This window comes from Bos indicus x Bos taurus, chromosome 11 (assembly GCF_003369695.1).
Source record: "Bos indicus x Bos taurus breed Angus x Brahman F1 hybrid chromosome 11, Bos_hybrid_MaternalHap_v2.0, whole genome shotgun sequence".
NCBI lineage: Eukaryota > Metazoa > Chordata > Mammalia > Artiodactyla > Bovidae > Bos > Bos indicus x Bos taurus.
The window spans coordinates 71,974,791-71,996,875 of record NC_040086.1 but is presented as its reverse complement, the minus strand read 5'-3'; the positions used below and the strand labels follow the sequence as shown (position 1 = coordinate 71,996,875).

The 22,085-nt window shown below is 45.8% G+C and overlaps 1 protein-coding gene across 5 annotated transcripts; it reads right to left on the bottom strand.

Moving 5' to 3' along the window:
• Positions 1-1,279: 1,279 nt before the first annotated feature.
• GTF3C2 (general transcription factor IIIC subunit 2) lies at positions 1,280-21,752 on the bottom strand. Of its 5 annotated transcripts, none has more exons than XM_027555821.1 (20): positions 21,380-21,752; positions 16,534-16,663; positions 13,659-13,929; positions 13,175-13,496; positions 12,320-12,599; positions 10,480-10,574; positions 9,983-10,060; positions 9,734-9,832; positions 8,382-8,609; positions 8,098-8,209; positions 7,775-7,883; positions 6,501-6,526; positions 6,186-6,315; positions 4,222-4,366; positions 3,966-4,127; positions 3,702-3,789; positions 3,315-3,443; positions 2,877-3,029; positions 2,619-2,726; positions 1,280-2,321 (listed from the first exon to the last, which is right to left on the bottom strand). In XM_027555821.1, the coding sequence occupies exons 3-20, from the start codon at positions 13,903-13,905 to the stop codon at positions 2,103-2,105; spliced, it is 2,730 nt and encodes a 909-aa protein (XP_027411622.1). In that variant the 5' UTR covers positions 13,906-13,929; positions 16,534-16,663; positions 21,380-21,752; the 3' UTR covers positions 1,280-2,102. The 5 variants fall into 5 exon arrangements, with proteins under 5 accessions (XP_027411622.1, XP_027411620.1, XP_027411617.1 ...); XM_027555819.1 differs by lacking the exon at positions 21,380-21,752 and adding an exon at positions 20,901-21,328; XM_027555816.1 differs by lacking the exon at positions 16,534-16,663 and having other exon boundaries at positions 20,901-21,752.
• Positions 21,753-22,085: the final 333 nt, after the last annotated feature.

Genomic DNA, 22,085 nt, shown 5'->3' with positions numbered 1-22,085 from the left:
GACTACCACCACTCAGCAGTTCTATGACGTTCTTCAGAATGCTTAAACTCTCAGAATCTTTGTCAAGTAAATTGGGGCAATGTTGACTTTTTAGGGTTAAATTAAGTAATATGTTAAAGTTCTTGAAAGTGCCCAATATATATTCCTTTAGCCTCCTTTCCTTCCTCTTGGGAACACATGGGAGAGAATAGATTTTACTGGAGAAATCTGGGAAGCCCTTTGGTGAAGGTTAGAATTTGCGCTGGGACCTTGAACAATGAACAGTACTTAGGTGGAGATGGTGGAAAAGGACGTTCCAGGAGGAGGGACTAGTAAGAGCAAAGGCACAAAGGAAGAATCGCACAGGAACCCATGGACGAGGAATGGTTGGAGGGGAGTGGCCTGGGGAGTAAATGGTTTATGGGAGAGAAAGCAAGCAAGGGCTGACAGCATTTTCCTGATTTTCTTTTGGAGGCTGAGATGAGGGCAGAACGGGCAGCAGGGCCAGGGCTGCCAATACCAGCCTACAGCCTCAATGACATGGGTCCCCAGGCCCCATCTTTCTACCACTGAAAGTGGGATTTCATGATGCAGTGCCAAGGGGCTGCTGTGTAGAATGAGCAAAGCAACACTGCAATGGAAAGCACTTCCCTACCAACTGTCACAAAAACAAACTGGCACCATCTGAGCTAGCACAATAGGATGGTGCAATACTTGGCACTGACGTGAGTTGTGGTCCCTCTGCTGCTAATGGTCTGGGTTGCCTCCAGGTCTGTTTCCTCTTCTGCACAGGAAAGGAATTGAACTACTTGATTCCTTTCCCCTTAAAGGAAATTTTCTTGACATAAAATTCTCCACTGAAGAGGCAGAAAGTTCTTCCCAGATATTTGGCCAATCAGTCTAGAGTGCCAGCAGGTTTTGTTCCAAGAAGGCACTGAACTAATCTCCACTCCCTTCAATAGGAGCTGGCTGTGTGCTTTTCTCTACTTCCTGAAGTCATCTGACTCTTGCCCTGCTCCCCACAACCAAACCTCAGGTTATACTCATACATTTGAAGACTATTGTTTGCCTAGTTCTCCTTGGTGGCGGGGGTGGGGTGGGGTGGGAGGGTGGTCCATCCTTGCTTAACAGGCAATATTGCAGTCACTGTGAGTCTGCAACATCCCACAAGATGAGATATATTACTGTGCTTGGATTTTACATACCTCCTATACAGAGAATTGAAATAAAGTAGCTAAATATGTTTAATAAGTCAACAATGTGACAGAAGGATCAAAAATCATGACGTGTAAAAGAATGGTTAAAGTAATTGATGATATTTAATCTAGAGAAGAAAAGACTTGGGAAACACATGATAGCTATTTTTAAATACTTAAAAGAGCAATCACAGGGAAGAGTGACTAGATTTCCTAACACCCATGGTAAAATGTATAGAGGTACTCTTTGACTTGATATAAAGGAAGATTTTAAAAACATGACTGTCTAGGAGTGCTCAAGAAGGGTCAGATGACCAGTGATTGGGAATATTTCATAAGCAGGAGCAAGTAAGATCTGAGCCACTCTTCTGTTGGCAGGGCGTCTGTGGTGTGTTCCTTAGTTAAGGAAGTCCTATAAGCAGCTTCAGTCCAATGAGTTACCATCACCTGCTCGTGGGCCTGTGTGTTGGGTACTCTAAAGAGGAAGTTAGGAAGGCAGTAATATTGGATCCAGAACATAGTCAGACAGGAGCCTTCATGCAGATACCCTTTCCAGTTCTCCAAACACCCACTCACATGTGGTCTCAAAAACACCCAGTACCTTTACTTAGCTTTACCCACTTCACAATATGCTCAATATGAGCAATTTGACTCCCAAGCCTAGGACAGGCTGAGTGTTTCTTGTGAGTCATAGTTTTATGCTGAGACTTGAGAGTTTGTGGAGGGAGAACCCCCCTGCCCGCGGGGGGCCATGATGACAGGAGAAGTCTGTGGAAGGAGAGGGATCTAAGGGGTCCTGGGGAGGCAGGTCTAAAGATCCAGGCCTGGCAGCATCACTGTCCAGGAAGGCCCCAGTTCCTATGGCTGTGTGCTCGGAGCCAATTGTTCTCGGCAGACTTCATTCCAAGGGTCCTGTGGGGACCATGACTAGGGACCGGGCAGAAGGCAATGGCTGGTTGGAGGAAAGCCAGGCCCTGGAGAGGGGGAGGCCAGCTGGAACATAGCACTGAAATGGGCTCGGCTTTCAAGCTGCATACGGTGGCCCAGTGGACAGGTGAGTCCACGGACAAAATGGATCCGAACCAGCCCCGACTGCCCTCCAGAGACCAGCCATCCGTAAGAGTCCAGGTTTGGACTGAAACGTACCTGTGAAAAGAACAGAAAACAAAAGCGATGCTCAGAGTTGGTACTTCAGGGTGAGTCCTAGCCGTAAGAGCAAAAAGAAGGGCCGCAATCTGAAAGAACAGGACCATGATGGGGTGAGAATCAGGATGAGAAGACCATGAAGGAAGTGTCTGTCGTGCTCTGGAGGATGAGGGTGTGGAGCTATTTCCCCTCCTTTGCCATCTCTGTTACCTTTTCCTCTCCGATTTCATGGCTCACAGGCTCAGAGTTGGGAGGAGATGAGAGCAAGGATGGGAAGATGAGAGGTAAGGTTCCTACCTTATGAATAGCTTCCAGCTGCAGCCGGTCCAGGCAGAGCCGTGTTTGCCCCTCTCCCTCCTGCATGCGCAGCATCGGTTCTCTGTGGGGCAGACCGTGGAACGAACGCTGGGGAGGAGGGTATGAGAGGAGAGAGAAAGCGAGCAGATTCTTAGTTTTACATCTTTCTGCTGCAACTCCTCCAGATCCCCTGCTATACAAGGACTCACGTCGTCTACGTTTTCTAATGCTGCACCCATTCTCCTGGCCTCAATTTACCAAATCTGTGTCTTGAAACAGCAAGTAGTGATGGTTGACCGTTTCAGCATAAGTTCGAGCCTTGGGAGGGTTTGGGGCCCCAGATGAAGCAGAAGTGTGGTCTTGACCTTCAGGACTGTCCTGATATGGTATCAGATCTGCCTTATATATAGGCTAGAAAAAAGAATGAGATTACGACCTGTAATACTGAAGACCAAATAAAAGGAAAATAGAGAAAATTGGTTTGGAGCAGGAAAGACTTTAAGGTAGAAGAAAAGGGTATGTTTAAACCTATGTTCAGATACATGAAGGTAGGGGAAATTATGTACAACTCTATGCTAAGACTTCTAGGGAGAATACTGGGGTGGGGAGACTCTTCTGCTACTTGGCAGCACTAATTTGGGAGGTCAGGTAGATTAGGACCCAACAGATGGTGCTATTAAATATTCATATACGTACGAATCTTCGATCTAAAGGTCGCTTGACATTTGTTGGGTTCAGTGCCATATCAGGCAATATAGCTGCAATGAGCTCTCCAGATATATCTCCTGCAGCTATTGTCCCGAGCCAGTCAGATCCTGAAAGACTCTAATAGGAAGAGACAGATATTTGTCATTCACTCACTCACTCATTAATTCAGTTCTGTGAACTGGTAACAACTGCACAGTCTGAGGGGGGAGAGACATATTCACATAAACAAGCATAAATAAGTTTAACATAATCCATATCCTTGATGACAATTACCACACACCTATCTTCTCTTTCTTTCCAAACCTATGGCCTCTTTCTGACTACCACTAGGAACTGTTTGCCTGTGTACTGAAGGTTTGGAAGAGAGGGGCTCACCCAGACAGTGCCTTTTCGAGGAGCAGTGAAATAGGCCTTGAAACCAAGGTAACCAGCATCAATGTAGTGAATTCCACAGAGTCCATAACTGTAAGAGATAAAGAAAAGAAAATCTTCCTTTTTCTAAGATTAGACTCTTTTCTTCCCCCAGAATCCAGACTCCCAAAGTGAAACAACCCTCCTCTCCCCACAATAATCTGGCACAGTGCACCCCAACCCCGAGGGCCTGTCCCCAGAGCTCATCCTCTCTCCATCCTGCCGTACGAGGCATAGCAGTTGTCCTGAGCCACAGTGACACCATTGTAGGGGAGCAGCCAGGCCAGCTCTGTACTCAAGAAGCGCTTGATAGAGTTTATTGGTTCATAAGGTCGTCGAAGGTCCCAGAATTTGATTTTCCGGTCACTCCCTGCAGAGGCCAGGAAATGACTGTGGAAAGATGAGAGAAGAAGATCAAGTCTGAACAACTCTGGAAGAGTCAGCCTGTCCTCACCTCCCACCTCCACACCCCCCTGTTCAATACCTGTTAGCTTTGCACCACTGAAGAGTACGCACAGCCTGGTCATGGGCTAGGAAACACTGGAACGGGTAGAGCTTCAAGGAGCCATCAGAGAGCCGTATCCGCTGCAGGGGTGAGTTCGTGGGAAGGTTCCATAAAACCACCATGCCTGAGGGTCAGGAAAGAATGTGTAGGTGTTAAAGTCAGGTTATTGCTTCCCTGGTGGCTCAGTGGTAAAGAATCCACCTGCCAATGCAGAAGATGCAGGTGACATGGGTTTGATTCTCTGGAGGAGGAAAGGGCAACCCACTCGTCTTCTTGCCTGGAAAATCCCATGGACAGAGGAGCCTGGTGGGCTACAGTCCATAGGGTGGCAAAGAGTTGGACACGACTGAGCACAGCACATAGTAATCTCTTTTCCTTGCTCTAATTTCTTTCTCTGGCTCCTAGGACCTATGTCTTCTACTCTCAGATCAGATCCCTTATGAAAGACTGGAGGGATTATGATTAGCTAGCCAACATTCCGTCCATGGTTTAAAGACTCAACCTGATATTTTTAGTTCCAGTGCTCATCAACATAAAAGTAATAGCTTAGTTTGAGATCTATCATTGAAAGACAGGTTGAATGCACCCAGTAAATAAAAGTCAAGGGTATTTTTTTTTTTTTTTAAGGATAAACCCTTTAGGACAAGGGTTGGCAAACTATAGCCCGTGGGCCAAACACAGCTTGCTGCCTGTTTTGGTAAGTAAGTTTGACTGGAACACGACCACACCCATTTGTTTCCCTGAGGTCTGTGGCTGCTTTCTCTTTACAATGGCAGACGTGGATAGTTCCAACAATGGCCAAAGAGCCCACAAAGCATAAAATATCCACTGTCTGAACCTGAACAGAAATGTTTGCCAACTCTACTCTCAGGCCAAGAGAACAGGCAAAGAGCCAAAAGCAACATGTAGAGGAATAGAAAACAAATGGACAAATAAACTAACTGGGCTGATCCAAAGCAAGCTGACCAGCCTGGCAGAGGATGAGGTAATCACAAGTATAACTTTGATCAATGTAAAAGACATCCCCTTTTTATACAGAAACTCAGTAAATGTAACACTTATGAGCCTTTCTTGAAAAAACTTGACGGTGAATTACAGCTAAGCAATTTAAATAACAGAGCCACGGAGGGGGAGCCTGAGATGAAAGGTCTGGTGGAGACAGGCACTCTTTTCAATATAGAGTTAAGATTAGGTAATTCTGGGAATTAAGATGGCAAAACAGCATCAAGTATCACATACCTTGACAATGTAAGAATAAGACCACCAAAAGGGACACAGGAGATGGTGAGAGGGATGAGAAAAAGCAGGGTAAGAGCGCTAACTTCCTCATCCCCAGCAGAAAGTCTACTGGTGTGCCTAAAAGTGAAACTGTTATTTAAAACCAGTAACAACTGGGACTTGCCTGCTGGTTAAGGATTCACTTTGCAATGCTGGGGATTCAGGTTTGACCCCTGGTTGGGGAATTAAGATACCACAAGCCACAGAGCAACTTAGTTGGGCCCTCCTGGCACAACTAGAGAGTCCGTGCACCACAAGGAAGGATCCCACGTGATGCAACTAAGATCTAATTCAAACCAATAAAAAATTAAAAACAGTAACAACCTAATGATACCAATTAATGTTATTTACAACTTTTTATTCTTTTCCTTTTTAATCTTAAAAGGATCTTTATGATCCCATTTTTATAGAATTCTTTCTCTTTCCATCCAATCTTTTTATACATGCATAGAGAACAGCAAGAAATGATGTTTATCTATTCTTAATTTTTTTTTTCTGAGTGGAAAAAGTCTAGTGATATTTTTCTCTTCTCTATATTTTTTCTACAAGCACGAATTTTTATAACTCCATAATGTTGAACACTGAACCAAAAGGGAAACAACAACCAAAAAACAAGCACATATAAAAATTTAAAGAGCAATAGTTCCCTATGTTTTGTTTTTTACCATTGTAATATCCAGCAGCCAGGTGGTGGTGGGGCCGGGTGGGCATCCAAGCCAGGCTAAGGCACTGACCACACTCAGAGGGTTCTGAAGCTTGCATAGACCCTACCTGGAGGGTTGCCACACAGTGAACCTGCAGGGACAGAGAGACAAGACCAGGATTAGGCATAACTACTGTCTGGAATGAAGGCTCAAATCAGTGTTTAGTCAGCACGGGGTGGGAGATTTTCCAGAGGTGGAAGGAGACTCACTGTGGAATTGGTAAGGGAGGCTCTAGAAGATGGAGCCTTGGCTTAAGGGAGCAGGCTCCTCACTCACCTTATAGATGGCAGGCTTCACTGCATCTGTGAGGAAGAAGGGCAGAAACTGAAGTTCTAGATCCAGACGGCTGGGGTCCCAACCAGGCTGAGCTCGCAGACCAGCACCCCTGCCCTCTCAACAATGCCCCTCCCTCTCACTTTTCTCTTGCCACCATCAATGTGTGAACTTGCCTCTGCCTGCCCCCAGATCCTTCTTCCTGTTCTACTTGACTGTGCCCTTCCTCCTATGAGAATGCCTAATCTCTCCACTCTGCTCTCTTCTCAACTTCGCTTTCCTTGTCCAGAGCGTGGCTCATCTGATCACCCCTTCTGCACTCTCCACTTTCTCTCCTGCTATTGGGTCACTCGCAAGCATAGAAGTAAAACATGCACTCTTGTCTCTGGTTAATCAAGTGAACAGACCAAAGCCTTCCTTTACCCCTTATTTTGGCCACACCTTGTGGCATGTGAGACCTTAGTTCTCTGACCAGGGATTGAACCTGTGCCCCCTTGCATTGGAAGGGTGGCTTCTTAACCAGTGGGCTGCAAAGGAACCCTCCCCCTCTACCCTTCATTCACTTCCAGCCACCGACCTCTTTATTATGATCTCCTTCACAGACCAGCATCCTGAAAGAATTGTCTGTACACCTCTGTCCTAACTTCTTAATTCCCACTCCCTCCTCAATCCATGCCTAACACCAGAAACCACTAAATAGGGAATTTCTCAGGGTTTAAACCCAGGGGCCCTCTTCTTTAAACATGCAGTACTGTTGAAAAACAAGTAAATTTAATCAAATGGGAGCTGCCTTTCTCTGCTCCTTCCTCTTCATGCTCACCTTCAGCTCCATATTCTCCTTCCCTTCACAACAAAGAGAGCGTGTTCTCCTGTATGTTTGGTGGTGAGGGGAGGAGAGGTGAGGACAGGGTTGGGGGAGGAAGAGGAGTATGGCAGGAGACAAGCTCCAGGCACCAGCCTCAGCCTGTGGCAGCTCCTCACACAGACAGTTAACTGGGGCAGTGAGAGGGGGAAGACCTGAGAGCACAGGAGAGCATGGAAGTGGGGAGATCAAAGACAATGTGCTCAAAGAAGGCAGTTACAAGACTGAAAAAGAGAGAAGTAAAAGAATGGGGAAGAGTGAAGTCAGAATGGGAGGACTGACTGGGTAAGTAAGGCTCTGCACTGGAGACACTGGGCCTGGAGGAGTTTCGGGGTGCGGGGGGAGGGGGTGGACAGGCCCTTCTAAGCTCTGGCCACAACTCCAGCAGCCCCATCCTCCTTGCTGCAATACTCACCTAGGGGCTGCTGAGCCAGCAGGGCCTCGGGATGGGGCAGGCTGAACAGCAGCACCTTCCCATCTGAGCAGGCAAGAGCCAGGAGACCCAGTCGGGGCAGGAGAGGAGCCTAGAGGGTGACACCAGATCTGCACTGAGACTTGCTGCTGGAAGGAATGTCTCAGAAAATGCGTGAGCTTCTGGTCCCTGAAAATCTGATATGGAGCTGCTGGACAAACTCCACCTCCCACTCTCCAACTTCCCTTTCTCCAACTCTGGGAAGACCCAGGGCCCCTTTGTTCTGGCTGAGGCCAAAGGCCACCCCACAGTCAAGTGGGAAGTACCTTCCGAGGGGTGCCTGGAAGTTCCCATGCTCCACTGGGGCAGAACTTGAGGTCCCAGATGCAGCCGTGGTCACAAGCTATCCCGTAGACAAAGTGGGCTCTGTTGCCAAGACTGAGAGAGAGAGCATGTGCAGAGAATGGGTAGGAAGGAAGGGTCTAGAGCTTCCAGAGCCTGTGTTCCCCTTGTCTCAACCCAGTCTGAGCCTTCCCCTGCCCCCAGCCCAGACCCACCCTTCTTTCTTCCTCCACCACTCTCCCCTGGCAGTGTCCCAGCCCCACCTCACCAGCTTTCTTGCTGCAAGGTCCCAAGGTCCCAGAGCTGGAGCAGCCCAGGGCCCGAATACAGCTGGCTCAGTGAGTGTGTCTCATTCATGTCAGGGCTGGAGAAAAGAGCCACATACTGCGAGGCTGCTGACCCCTCTGGCACTGGGCACCAGTCCAGAGCCCAGAGTGGGCCCCCAGTGAAGAAAGACACATCCAAGCGCTCTGGGTGTGCAGTGATAGAGCTAAATCTATAGAAAAGGCAAAGATGAAAAAAAGAAGCTAGTAAAAGGCAGTAAGGACTTCAGTAGATGAATGGATCAACTGTGATACATCCAGACAATGGAATATTACTTGGCACTAAAAAGAAATGACCTATCAAGCCATGAAAAGGCATGAAGGAAACTTGAATGCACATTACTAAGTGAAAGAAGCCCACCTGAAAAGGCTACATACTGTATGATTCCAATTATAAGACATTCTGGAAAAGGTGAAACTATGGAAACAGTAAAAAGATCAGTGATAACCAGAGGCTGAGGAGGGGAGAGGTAGGGGATGAACAGGCAGAACACAGAGTATTTTTAGGGCAATGCAAATACTCTATATGATACCATAATGATGGATACCTGTCATTAAACCTTTAACCAAACCCATAAAGTGTACAACAGTAAGAGTGAACCCAAAGGTAAACTATGGACTTTGAGCGATTGTGATGTGTTGGTGCAGGTTCATCGATCGTAACAAATGCGCAAATGCGCCACTCTGGTGAGGGACTGTTGATAATGGGGAAGGCTGTGCGTGTCGGGGTCGGGGTGGAGCGGTGGTGGGGAGAGAGGGAGTATATGGGAACTCTCTCTACCTGCCTCTCAGTTTTGTTGTGAACCTAAAACTGCTCTTAAAAAAGAAAAAAAAAAGGAATGCAGACAGAATGGGAGTGCCACCTGGAGCTCCTGACCTAAGCAAGCACCAGAGCATCACTCACAGTCAACAAGCGAGACCAGTCCTAGCCACCATGTTATCTTCCTCCTTCCCTTCCCCAGGTCTGTCTAGCTCCAGGCTCACCTTCAAAGGTGACAGGCCATGCATTCTGATTCACTACAGTGTTCACTCTAGGGCCAGTCTGTCCACGTCTAGCTGAGTAGATGTGACCTTGAAAACTTGTTCCACCCTCAACCTCCCTAGGCTCCCTCAGTCTGGCCAGCAGAGAGAAGCACTGCAGATTAGAGGGGGCTGAGCAAATATAGGTAGCTCTCCTAGCCTTGGGACCAACTGGACCAGCATTCAGGGAAGAACAGGGCCAATCTCCCATCCCCTTTGACATCCATTTTTCCTACTTCTGTCTCCCAGAATCACAAAAAAGAGATGCGATCATCACCTGTTTATTCTGTAGAGGGTGCCATCTTCAGGAAGTCCTTCACGTTGTACAGAAAACAGCGGGGACTTCTCCTCCTGGGGCAGGTAGGGAGCTGCCTCACTGGGGGATGGCAAAGGGAACAAACAGTCTAAATGAGGAAAAGTTTCACCTATACTGGGATTCCCATGATCAATCTAGAGTCCTCAGTTACCCTTCTGCCTCCAGGGGTGTCACCCGCTCCTAGATTTCAAAGATGCCCCTTCAACTTACAGTTCAGATAACAAGCGCCACTTCCACGCTAAAGGAATCCATTCTGCAAACTCCCAGTATGAATGCTTCTGATCTCGGCTGGAGGAGCAGAAGTAGCATTAGTGAAGGAGAGATTCCAGAGCAGCACTGCCCCATAACTTTCTTTGAGGATGGGAGCAATCTGTTATCTGTGCTAATCTAACACACAAGCTGCAAGTAGCTATTGGGCACTTAAATGTGGCTAGAGCAACTGAGAAACTGGACTTTTAATTATATTTCATTAATTTTAAATGAAATTTAAATGGCTTCGTGCAGCTTGCAGCTACCAAATTGGACAGCACAGCTTGAGAGCTTCTGCCTTTGGAGCAGGACCTTTGAGTTACAAATGTCTTCCCCCTGTTCTACACTGCGGGTGCTTGCCCCTACTTCTCACGGCCCCACTGCTAGGCTGGGTCCTCGGCCTTCCTTTGTTCTCCACCCCTACCTTTCATCCCCAGCTCCCGTTCCCCAAGTCTCACATATCCTTGGTGAGATGAAGGCACTTCCAAACAGGGGCCATGATGTGATTTGGTAAGCCATTGTGAGCCATTCCCCGAACGTGTGGCTTCTGCTTCTGAGGATCAAATTGAAGAAAGTGTAAGTCAGAGAATTTTACAGGCTAGAGAAAGTCCCCAGGAGAGAGCTTTCCCAGCTTTTTCTTCTTCTGGTACTACTTGCTCTCTAATTTTTCTCCTATCGGCATCTTAAAAGATTTGTATCTTAACCATTACAATGACCTCTCCATCTTTTGCTCTTACTTCTCCAGCAAAACCTGCTCTCTATTTTCTGTTCATCTTCCTTGGTGTGTTTCTACAGCACTTAATTCAGAGCACTCCTATTTGCTTCCTGAAGCTCCTGCCCTGGGGGTAGCCTCCCTCCTTTGAGGGTTAGTCACTGAAGGTATTTCCTAGAGTTCCTGTGTCTTCTCAACCCTCAATACATGTACTCCTGGTAATCTCATCCTTTTGACTCATGGCTTTGACCCCCATTTTTATGCCTGACTGCATCTTAGCAAATGTAACCTTTACTCAGTCTCAACTTTTCTACAAATCTAGACTCATACAATGTGGTGCTGAGCCATATTAGAACTTGAGGCAAAAGTGAGTATCACTAGTATACTTCCTGCCTTTATTGAAAATTTTGTATTTTCTTCAACATAGATTTGTTGCATTAATTTTGATTTTTAAGATGTTGCATTGAGACATTTATCTTTACTAGAGGGTTCTGGTGCTCCCTTAAATGCCCCTGGGAGGAGTAAAGCACTGGTCCTATATATCTGACTGGCAACCAGACGTCTCCAGAAGGACGGCCCTTGACCCATTGGCCCCTCCAGCTCGACATGTCAGAAAGTAAACTCATCACTTCACCTGCCCACCTTCACCCTTCCTGCATCCCCCACCCTTTCTGTGTTCCCAAGTTCAGTGTATGAGAGCACCATCAAAGTTGGAAACTCCTGCCCTTTCCTCTCCTTCAACTCCCAACTGCTATTAATCCTCTTATGTATCTCTTATCTCTGTCTCCTGATCTTTTCTTCCTCCACTGCTTAGTTTAGGCCCTTACCACCTCTCACCTAGAGAAATGAAGCTGCCTTCTCATTGTCAACTGCAAATTAACCTATTTTCCTAACCGATCATGTTCTTTTCCTACCTAAAAACCATTGTTGTACAGAGTTTCTGTTTGGGATGACAAAAGTTTTAGAAATGGATAGTGGTGATGGTTACACTACACTGTGAATGCATTGAATGCCCCTGAATTGTACATTTTAAAACAGTAAATTTTGTTATATCTATTTTACCATAATTATACACGCACATACTCTATTGGCTCCTACCAGTTTCATTTCTTTCATCCTCTCTAGTCTAATCTTCCCCACGTTAACCCAGGCCCTATGCTGCAGCCATAACCAGTTTCTGGGAAATCATCCTCTCTGACAAACTTCAGTTCCTTTCTAGACCTAACTCAACGAGCATTTCTTTATAAAGTCTAAGCAGTTAACCACCCTTCCTCTATATGCCTAAAGCATTCTGTTCCCTCCTGGTGCAGCATTTATTATACTGTAAGCTTTGTACGGGAGGACCCTGTCTTATTCATGATTGTGCTTCCTAGCTCAGAGGAGATGCTCAATGTATGAACAAATAATCTTGTTTAGTTACACCCTCAGCTTCCAGAATCTCAACTGTGTTTGAAGTTGCTCTTTCTTAACTTTCCCCTGTTTTGGCCATCCTAGTTACTAGGCTAAAGCCTTCCTTCTGGGCACCCTGCTGATCCTCCCAATAATGCTCCTATTTCTCCCTCCATGGTCTTGTCCACTCAGGTTACCTGAGTAGATCCTCGGGTAGTGCTTCGGGGCGCTGCAGGCTCGGGGTCAGAAGAGTTCTCACTTGGGGCCTCGCTTTCTTCTGCTTCTTCAGCCTCAACCTGGAGAACAAAGTCTTCATCCCGTGCGGTGTTATCCCCTTCTCCACGGAGACAGGCTGCCTGCGGCTGGATTATCTTCGGCTGGGTAGGGCTGCTCACCTGGGGGCCCTCAGGACAGGACACTGGAGTAGGCAGCGCTGTTGAGAGCTCCTCCGCCAGTTCCTGAAGATACAGAAGTGCCCTGCAGGACAGGGCAGAGTCAGAGCCATAGCACAGCCACTTCACCCAGGGCCCACTCTGCCTGACGCTTGGCCAATTCTCATCTCACTAGATCCTCCCAGTGACCGTGTGAAATGGCTATTACTTTCCCTCCCCCTTTGATAGATGTAGAAACAGAAATCCAGGAAAGTTAGGTGACTTGGACAAGAGGATTCAGATCACATATGTGGAATCTGAACCCAGGTCTTCTGAGTCCAAGTCTGAAGCACTACCACAGTCAGAGATCATTGAGGGAAAATGGAAAGGATGGAAGGACATATATATGCTGACGTATACAGCACAGTAAAACTGCAGTGAAGACTTGGAGGAAATAGCGGAAAATGTGATAGGATGAGGTACAGAAAGAAACCGCCCACAGAATTTAACCAGACAGAAACTGCTGTTGAAGACCTAGAAGACTGCTCAAGTGCCCAGAAGCCAGCACCACCCCTGCTTACCTGACACCTCACCACAGTCCACTCATCTCTCCAGCATCTGCTCCACCCCCACCCCTTCACCCCAGCCCCCCTCCACCAAGCTGCGCCCCACAATCCTTACACTTGGGCAGCCCTTCGGCGGGGTCGTTCCCCAGGAGGGGTCTCAAAGTCCTCAGGGGGCATCTTTGGATGTGGAGACTCTGGCTGATCTAGGCCTTTGGACAACTTCAGCAGTAGCAGATCTGCCTTGGACTTTCGACCTCGTTTCTTAGGCATGGGGGTGGACAGAGGGTTGGATTGATCTAAGAGACCAGGAACCCGAGGGGCTGATGGAGAATTAGGCTGCTGGGGCCTTTTGGGGCCTTTCCGTGTCCTACCACCTCTCTTCGGGCCAGGCTTTGAGGCCCTAGGCTTTGGGACCTTTGACATCTCTGAAGAAAGATCTGTAGAGAAGAATATGGGTCTGTGAGATGGGACCAGAGCTCAAACCTTTTTGGAACAGATTACACCATACCCAGGTTGTAAAGTCCTATGAGCTTGACCTGCTCTCGTTCATCTTAAGCTGAGCATGCGGGGCTAAAAGGCTGAAAGATCAAGGGACACACCTTGCTGTTGCAGTCTGGAGAGGCTTTCCTGCTCTGGAAGGAGCCTCCTCTCATCCAGAGAATCCTCATATCCAGGGAAAGGGGTAGATAATGGCATCTCTATGGAAGCCTCCACACTGGTTGTTTCTGAGGAGGCCTTGACGTCAAGCTGGTTCAGCACCTCTTGTCCAGGAGAGTCTACCACAGTCATGTTCCCCACGGGGCCGGCCTCCTCCAGAGCCATATAGCCGACCCCGTAGGTATCCATTAGCACCCCCAAAAATGGCTGCCCCTGCATGCAAGAGACATACAAATGACGAGAAGGAAAAAGCTCTGGTAAGAGCTCAGATTTTTCCACCTCCTGTCTTTCTCTTCTCATCATTGTTCCTCCAACCACCCCCACCACCCCACCTTCCCAACCAACCAGAAACCCAAACTCTGGTCATTCATTCATTCAGCAGTAATTCCTAAGCATCTTCTATATAACAGGCACTATTCTAGGATCTGGTAACATGACAATAAGCAAGGCAGACAAGGTGCCTGATCTCATGGAACTGACAATGAACAAACAATAACAAGCTACCATTTAGTAAATGCTTACTACATGCCAACTACTATTCTAAGTGCTTTATTCAGATGATTTAAAGTGAATGAACAGTTATTTAACCCCTTTCCCTGAAACCTAATGAAATGAATCATTCCTCTCTTAAAAAAAATGAGAAAGAAAAAAAAAAAAATCACCTGTTATGAAGCAGGGAAAGGCCACAAGTTTCTAAAATAAACTATAAAGTATAGCTGCCAGATACTATACAATTTAGATCAAACTGAAGGAGAACAGGATGACTAGAGCTAACATCCATCTTTGTGAATATTAGTCAAGGTGCAGATTTATTTAAGGATAGGTAATTTCTAGTGTCCTGCTAGCAATCTTTCAGCTGGATGGGGAGGTGGTAGCCTATGAGACAATTAAGGAACATCCCACTGCATTAAGAAACTATTTAGACATTGAAGAATAGACTGAAAGTGTCACGGATCTTCATTTTCTTCAAACCCAAAAAGTCAGCTATGCAACTACGGACCAAAGAAAACTGACAATGATAAACAAAACAGTGACCGCCACACCAAAAACCTGAGCAACAGAGAACTGCAAGGGCCCAGTTTGCGACCAGAATAACCTACCTGTCTGTGACAAAAGGGAAGAAATAACTCAGATCCAAGGAGGAATCCCTCCATAGATCTGTATATGTCTTAAGGATGAAGAATTCATCAGCCTCAGTGGAAAGTGTGTTAATACAAATACCATAAGAAATATCATACAAATTAAAATTTCCTACTGTCTCTTTTCAAGAAGATATCCTTATGAACTATAACAACAGCCGACTCTCTAACTCAGGTGCTAAGGATACATTATAACACCATATGCTAAAGATACAACATAACAATATCAAGGTAAATAGAGGTCAATGAAACTCCACCTACATTGTTCTCTTTGTTGCTGTTTAGTTGCCAAGTGGTATCCTGTTCTTTGCAACCCCATGGACAGTAGCCTGGCTCCTCTGTCCCTGGGATTTCCCAGGAAAGAAGACCAGAGTGAGTTGCTATTTCCTTCTCCAGTGGATCTTCCTGACCCAGGGATTGAACCTCCATCTCTAGCACTGGCAGGTAGGTTCTTTACCACTGAGCCACCAGGGAAGCCCACATTGTTCTCTGGTAAACAGCAAACCCGGAGAGAACTACTCCATTCAAAATCAGGAATAAGCAAAAAGGATCCAATGGGACCTACGCCTAGTTGCTATAGAAAGAATAAAAAGGACTCAAATGAAAAAGGTGAAAAGTACTGTTTCAAAGAATGTCTCCAGAAAACAAGAAATTTTCCAACAAAAACTTCTATAGTTTCAAAAAAGCCAGAGACTGTGAAATCCAATAAGAGATCAAAGAAGAGATAAAACAATGGCAAGGCAAAAAAAGAGCTGGTAGTCATAAGGAAAGAAACTGAATAAAAGAATAAAATCAAAGAAATGAAAATCAGAGGAGAAGCAAAATGTTGAAACTACTGAAAAGACAATCAGTGGTATGAAAGGCATTTGAGAGAAACCATGCAGACTATAAAGAGATAACGGTGACTAGTGGGGAAGGCAATGGCACCCCACTCCAGTACTCTTGCTTGGAAACTCCCATGGATGGAGGAGCCTGGTAGGCTGCAGTCCATGGGGTCGCTAAGAGTCAGACACGACTGAGCGACTTCACTTTCACTTTTCACTTTCCTGCATTGAAGGAAATGGCAACCCACTCCAGTGTTCTTGCCTGGAGAATCCCAGGGATGGGGGAGCCTGGCAGGCTGCCATCTATGGGGTCGCACAGAGTCGGACACGATTGAAGCAACTTAGCAGCAGCAGCAGCAGTGAGAAGATGGTATGAGCGAAAAGAGAAAATGGGGAGCTAATATATGAATAATTGCTATTTCTAAAGAACAGAGAAGAAAAATGGGAACAGAAAAAATGTTCAAAGACCTAACAAAAGAAAATTTCCTGAAATGAAAAACAGAATGTGTACTTTCCTGAAGTAAAGGAAGATCTCAGCCTAAAGTTAAAAGGGCTTATCATATAAAAAGGACACAAAAATCAATAAAGACTCATTAAGAAATATCTGAATGAAGACTAAATTTCTCCTACAAATGGGGGTGGGAGGCAATCAGGTCAGCCTGGGAGTTCTTAGAAACATTTGATGCCAGAGGATAAAGAAACAAAAGGATCAAAAGAATTCTTAATTGTCATTCATGTAAAGGTAACAGGATGACATTCTAAATACAGAAACTTCTACAAGTTTCTAGAAATTACAGAAGTAATCCCCAGAATAGAGGAAGGGTTAGGGGGCAAAAAAGTTTAGGAATAAGTACTTATCAAACTGAGAAGTGGTTCATAGCTGCTGGTTCAAGAACCACCTGGCCTCTCCTCTGCCACGGTAGGGAGTCACAGCTGAACCAAGAAGCCCCTGCCATAGGTGATGGCTCCATAAACAAGCTGCCTCTGCAATAATCAGAAAGTGACCAACTGAGGCAGACTCTTCTCTGGCTTGCAGATCCAGAACTGTGTCACTGCCACAATCTGCAAAAGCAAAATGCATGCCCTCTGGCCTGCCTCCTCTCTAAACTGAAGTCTAAATTTGAGTTCTTCAAGAGCATATTCGATTTGTAAGACCTAAATCATATTCAGAATCTTGAATGGAAAAATTCCAGGAAATGAAGTTTCTAGCTTTCCAGGCTCTCAAGTGGAGGTTGCTCATTCTCTCGAATCCCACTTACCCCAGGGTAGAAAGTGGGATCAGTGTTTTCTCAGTTCTTCTCCAGTGCCAATTCTTGACCAAAAAGTCCTCCCCATCTTGTAAAACCTTGTTCCTTCCAAGCCCGTAACATTTGGCTAAATCACTGGTATCCACTCCACTGTCACACCCGGGATGCCAACATATAAAACCTTTTTTTAACCTCCAAAATCACTAAGACACCCACTGTCTGATCACGACCTCCCATCATTACAGCCAGGCTGCCCAACTATGATCACTGTATCTACTCTTCACCATGTTAATTACTCCACTATCCACTGATCACTCGAGTTTCTCCCTATGTCAGCCATATCCCATGTAGTTTAGACTCCTTTATTTTAATCAGATTCTTATTGATATTACAAACTTCCTTTCATCTTTTTGTTTCACAGGCCTGGCAAAACTCAAGTCCTGGATGAACCAATCCCCCATTGCAACCAGTACATCTAAGCTAGCTGGGCACTAAAGTCACACTTTCTTTCTGTCAGCTCCCACACCCTCTCCTTTAGTGTCTAATCCCATAGTCTTCAGCAAATGACTAAGTCTTAGATTTCTGAAACAAAAACTAAAAAACTAAAAACCAGTGGTCAAGAATTTGCCTTGCAATGCAGGGGCAGGTTCGATCCCTAGTCAAGGAACTAAGACTCTCGTGTCACAGAGCAACTGAGCCCCTGTGCCACAACTAGAGAATCTGTGCACCACAAAGAAGATTTTGTGTGCTACAACTAAGACCTGACACAGTCAAATAAATATTTAAAAAGAAAAAACCACCAAAAGCCATACTTCAATTTCTTGTCAAATAACTAACACTCCCTGCTTCTGAGTCCGTCGTCCACTCTGAAGTCAAGCTTTCCAGTTATGTTCTCGCTCCATGCCCCCTCTGGGCCCACCCAAGGGAACTGGTGATGCTTATCCTTTTCCTTTCCCTTGCCTCCTTCTAAACTGCAGCAAACGCCTTCTAAAATTTAACAATTCACTTGTTTCTTGTCTTTACACGTAGTTGGCAGCTTTTTGCTTATTTGCAAACTCACTGCTTTTGTCCTTCCATATTCAATTCAGTTTGCTTTTTCTTTTTTAGGTTTGTATAAAACCTTTAATTGATACAAAATACTTATAAATATGTGTAGAATGTAAATAACAATAAAACACCTGTGTATCTGCCATATTTCAACTCAGTTTTAATAGAAATGTAACTTGTACATACTCAATTTCCTTAAAATTTAAACATGTCACAAATATATAAATATAGTGACAAATCAATTGACATTAAAAATGATGGGAAACAATACAATAACTCTTGGCAAGCATTCAGATCAACTAGTGAGAGTAATCAGACCTACAGGAAAAAAACCTATAGGCTTCGAGAATTCAGTGTGCCATGGGCATCAGTTTGTATGCTTTATAGACGAAAAGGAGAATGTCAGTTAACAGAGGGAGTTAGTTAAATGAAGATCAGTTAAGAGAACTTCTGTATGTCTTGAAGATTTCTCCGTATCTGTACACATACATCCATCTCATTCTTCTGGGCTACTATGTGGTGTTCCATAGGATTATAGTTTATTTGGGTATTTCCCTTTTAATGAACAATTGGATTACAATACTATTACAAATACTACTGCAATGAATATTCAAGTATAGATCTCTTCAGTAATGAGAAATTATTTTTCTAGAATAATCAGCTGAAGTGAAATTACTGGATTAAAGCGTACACACATTTCAAAATTTGATACTTCCAAACAGGTCGCCAAGATGAAAATCAATTTATACTCCCATTAACTGTAAAAATGGGTATACGCATTTTACTACCCTTGTCAATCTTCGATTTTTGCCAGCCTGATGGGTGAAAAAATTCCTCCTTGTGTGTGCTTTTAGTCACTCAGTCATGTTGGACTCTTTGCGATCCCATGGACTATAACCTGCCAGGCTCCTCTGTCCATGTGGGTTCTCCAGGCAAGAATACTGGAGTGGGTTGCCATGCCTATCCTCAGGGGATTTTCCCGACCCAAGGACAACCCATTTGAAGTCTCCCTCATTGCAAGCAGATTCTTTACCCACCAGGGAAGCCCATTTATTTGCATTGTCCTGATAATAACTGAGGTTAGCAACTTCTTTTTTATATGTTGGACATCTATGTCTTTTATGAATTGCCCATTTCTGTAGGACAAATTGATCATTTTCTTATTGATCTGTGGAGTTATTTATGTTGTGAATATTTTCTCTCGGTATCTACCTTTTTTAACTTTGCTTATAATGTTTCTTGCAAAACTAAGGTTAAATTTTATGAGTTAAATTTCTCAGTCTTCTCCTTTATGGCTTCTGTGTCTTTGTGGCCACCCTGCCTCACATAGGATCTTAGCTGCAGACCAGGGATTGAACCCCTGCCTCCTGCAGTGGAAGTGGAGAGTCCTAACCACTAGACCACCAAGAAATTCCTGTGTCTTTAAAAAAGGTATTTCCTACCCCATTGATAATATCAGAATATAACATATCTTATTTTTTTCTAATGATTTTTCTAGTTTTAGATCTTACATGTAGCTGTTTAGTCCATCTGGAATTTTTTAATAAGAGATATGGATATTTACTTATTCCATAGTTATTTTCTTTATAAGTTTCATAAGATAGGGACCTTGTCTGATTCATTATTGTATCCAGAAACTAGTACATGGTAAGTGCAATAATTAACCTTTGTTGATTTAAGGACTAACTTCTCAAGGTACAAGAATCTCTATAAGGATTCACTTCTCAGAGAAGGCAGGAGCAGGGTGTAGTGGTTAATTTCCATTTTTGACTTTACAATACAAATTTTGGACACAAGCAAAAGAGGTTTAGTAAATTTGTACCAGGATTTATAAAATTTTAAATCTGCACCCCAAATTGTCTGGTTCCCATGCTGCTCCAAGGCCGCCAGCCTGATCTCCCCAACCACAGAAAATGATTAGGTAACACTGTTCTGCAGGTATGGAATTATTTTACACACACGGCATGGTCTAATACATTATTTCCAAAGTGTTCCCATGGTACAACTGGTGGTCTGCAAGATGACTTCTGATACAAAATTGAACAATTTTATTTGATTAATTATGTTTTTATTTTAACTTGTATTTAAAAAAACTGTAACTAGTCCATGAAATCCCTGGACTAGTTAGATCAAGACTAAAGCACTTAAACCTTAAAATTAAATCAATTTAAAGAAAACAATTAAGAAAGTACTACAGATGATAAGAAAGGGTGGCAAAAAGGAACGAAGGCACAGGAATGAGGTTTGTGTAACAATATGCCGCTGGGGCCCTCGGCTTGCACCCTGCACTTTTAACAAAGTGAGTTTCGCGGGTGAAGCTCAAGTCGCCACCTCTCCCTTTCGGAACAGAAAGCCAAGTTGCTGCGTGATAAAAGGACTAGATTGGGAAACATAACTGGCCCCTGGCTGCGCCAATGGGGTTGCAGCGCGCGGGGCACAACCCCCAGGGTTACAAGGACCTCGCCGAGGAAGAGGCTGAACACACTACAATGAGAAGACTGACCCGCCACCACCCTAGGGGTGACCGCTTGCTCTTTCTCAGTCCTGGGAGTGGGGTTAGCTTTCACCACTAGCCTGTTCGGGAAGTGAGCCGTGAGTTTCCTAAGGCTGAGGACTACAGTAGGTTCGCAGAGTTCGAGGTTTGCAATGTTCGCAGCGCCGGGGCCCGGACACAGGATAAGATGTTACGGACACCTCACTGGGAAAGAAGGCGAAACCCGAGGAGATCAGAGATAGGGGCTGCCACCGTGGGTTAGGGAGGTGGGGAGCACGGCGGTTTCCGTAGGAGCTCGGGGGCTGGAGGTCGCGATGCTGAGCAGAGGCGGAAAAGCGGAGCCGGAATTGGTTCCCAATGTCTTAGTGCTATCAAAAAAAGAAGGGGGGGTAGTAATCGTGGGGCCCCTCACACCCCGCTGCGGTACACTCACCCTCACCAAAGTCCTTCCGGAAGTCCAAGTTCGAAGATGGCGCCGCCTGTCTGGTCGCCGTTTTATGACGAAATCTAGTAGCTACTCTTCATTGACGTCCCCCCCCACCCCCAGTGCACAAGGTAAACACGTGGGCTTGGCCGGGAATTTGTGCCCCAGGACGTTTTCTATTAGACTATGTATTCCATAATGCAATGCGGCGAGCGTCCCCAAGCCCGTCGCAGCGGGCGCCGCTCCCGGGCCTCCGAGGCGCGGGGGACGAGGCACGGCCTTATGGGAATTGCAGTGTCCCGAAGGGAAGACTGACGCCTGCGCGTTGACGGCCGTCGCGCCCCCGCGGGTTCCCACGCGGCTTCTATGCGAGCCTCGAGAGTGCGGGCGCCCAGGCCCGAGTGTCGCTCCCGAGCGCTGAATCCTGGCTTTGTGTGGAGACTACTGGCCCGTGGCTGGCAGGGCCGGGCAGACCAGAGAGTACTTACCCGCAACCCCCGCGCCGTCGAGCGGAAGCCTGGGAGACAAAGGAATCCGTGCCTCGGGCCGCGGGGGAACGACTCCGGCTTCCGCCCCAAGGGCAGCCCCCAGCAGATCCAGCCACTAGTGTAAGCCAGGGATGGACCCGAGACCGAAACACAGTGAAGGGGAGGAGCAGAAGAAAAGCCTGGCTTGGAGACGCTCTACTCAAATGATCCTCAGGCTTGGACCCTCCCCTTGGTCGTAGGCCTCTCCCCACTCCCTCCCTGGGTGGTCGGTTGTGGTTGGAGAAAGAATGTAACAAACTTCTGCCGTTTCCTGAGGCATTTAAAGCTGTAAATCACACAGGTCTGCATATACCGAATAGGAGAGTTCAGGATATACAAAAATGGACAAGAAAGGATGGGGTAAACCAGTCTTTTCCCAGATAATCTCATCTATTAAATTCCCTTGGTTACCCAAAATATTTATGAAAAACAAGGGAGAAGCTGCTGCTGCTGCTGCTAATCGCTTCACGCTAGCCAGGATTTAAAAGCTAGAGCAAGGGGACTCCCATCCCATTCGTCTTAAGTGGCCTAAAACAAGCTAAGGCTGTGCTGTGGCTTAGGGCAGGCTTTGTGAGGGTGCTGAAGTGGGTGCAGTGGAGGCTGTGGTTCCTCTCAATTTCAAGCATTTCTCTCTTCATTAAAAAACTTGTTTCAAGCATTTATTTCT

Excerpts from the sequence above, each read along its gene's own strand:
- GTF3C2 (XM_027555816.1), bottom strand. The coding sequence starts at position 13,905 with ATGGATACCTACGGGGTCGGCTATATGGCTCTGGAGGAGGCCGGCCCC. Across the intron at positions 10,061-10,479 it reads CTTCATCTCACCAAGGATAT|CCGAGATCAGAAGCATTCAT; the intron begins GTGAGACTTGGG and ends CTGCTCCTCCAG. Across the intron at positions 3,790-3,965 it reads CAGGACAACTGCTATGCCTC|TTATGGACTCTGTGGAATTC; the intron begins GTACGGCAGGAT and ends TATCTCTTACAG.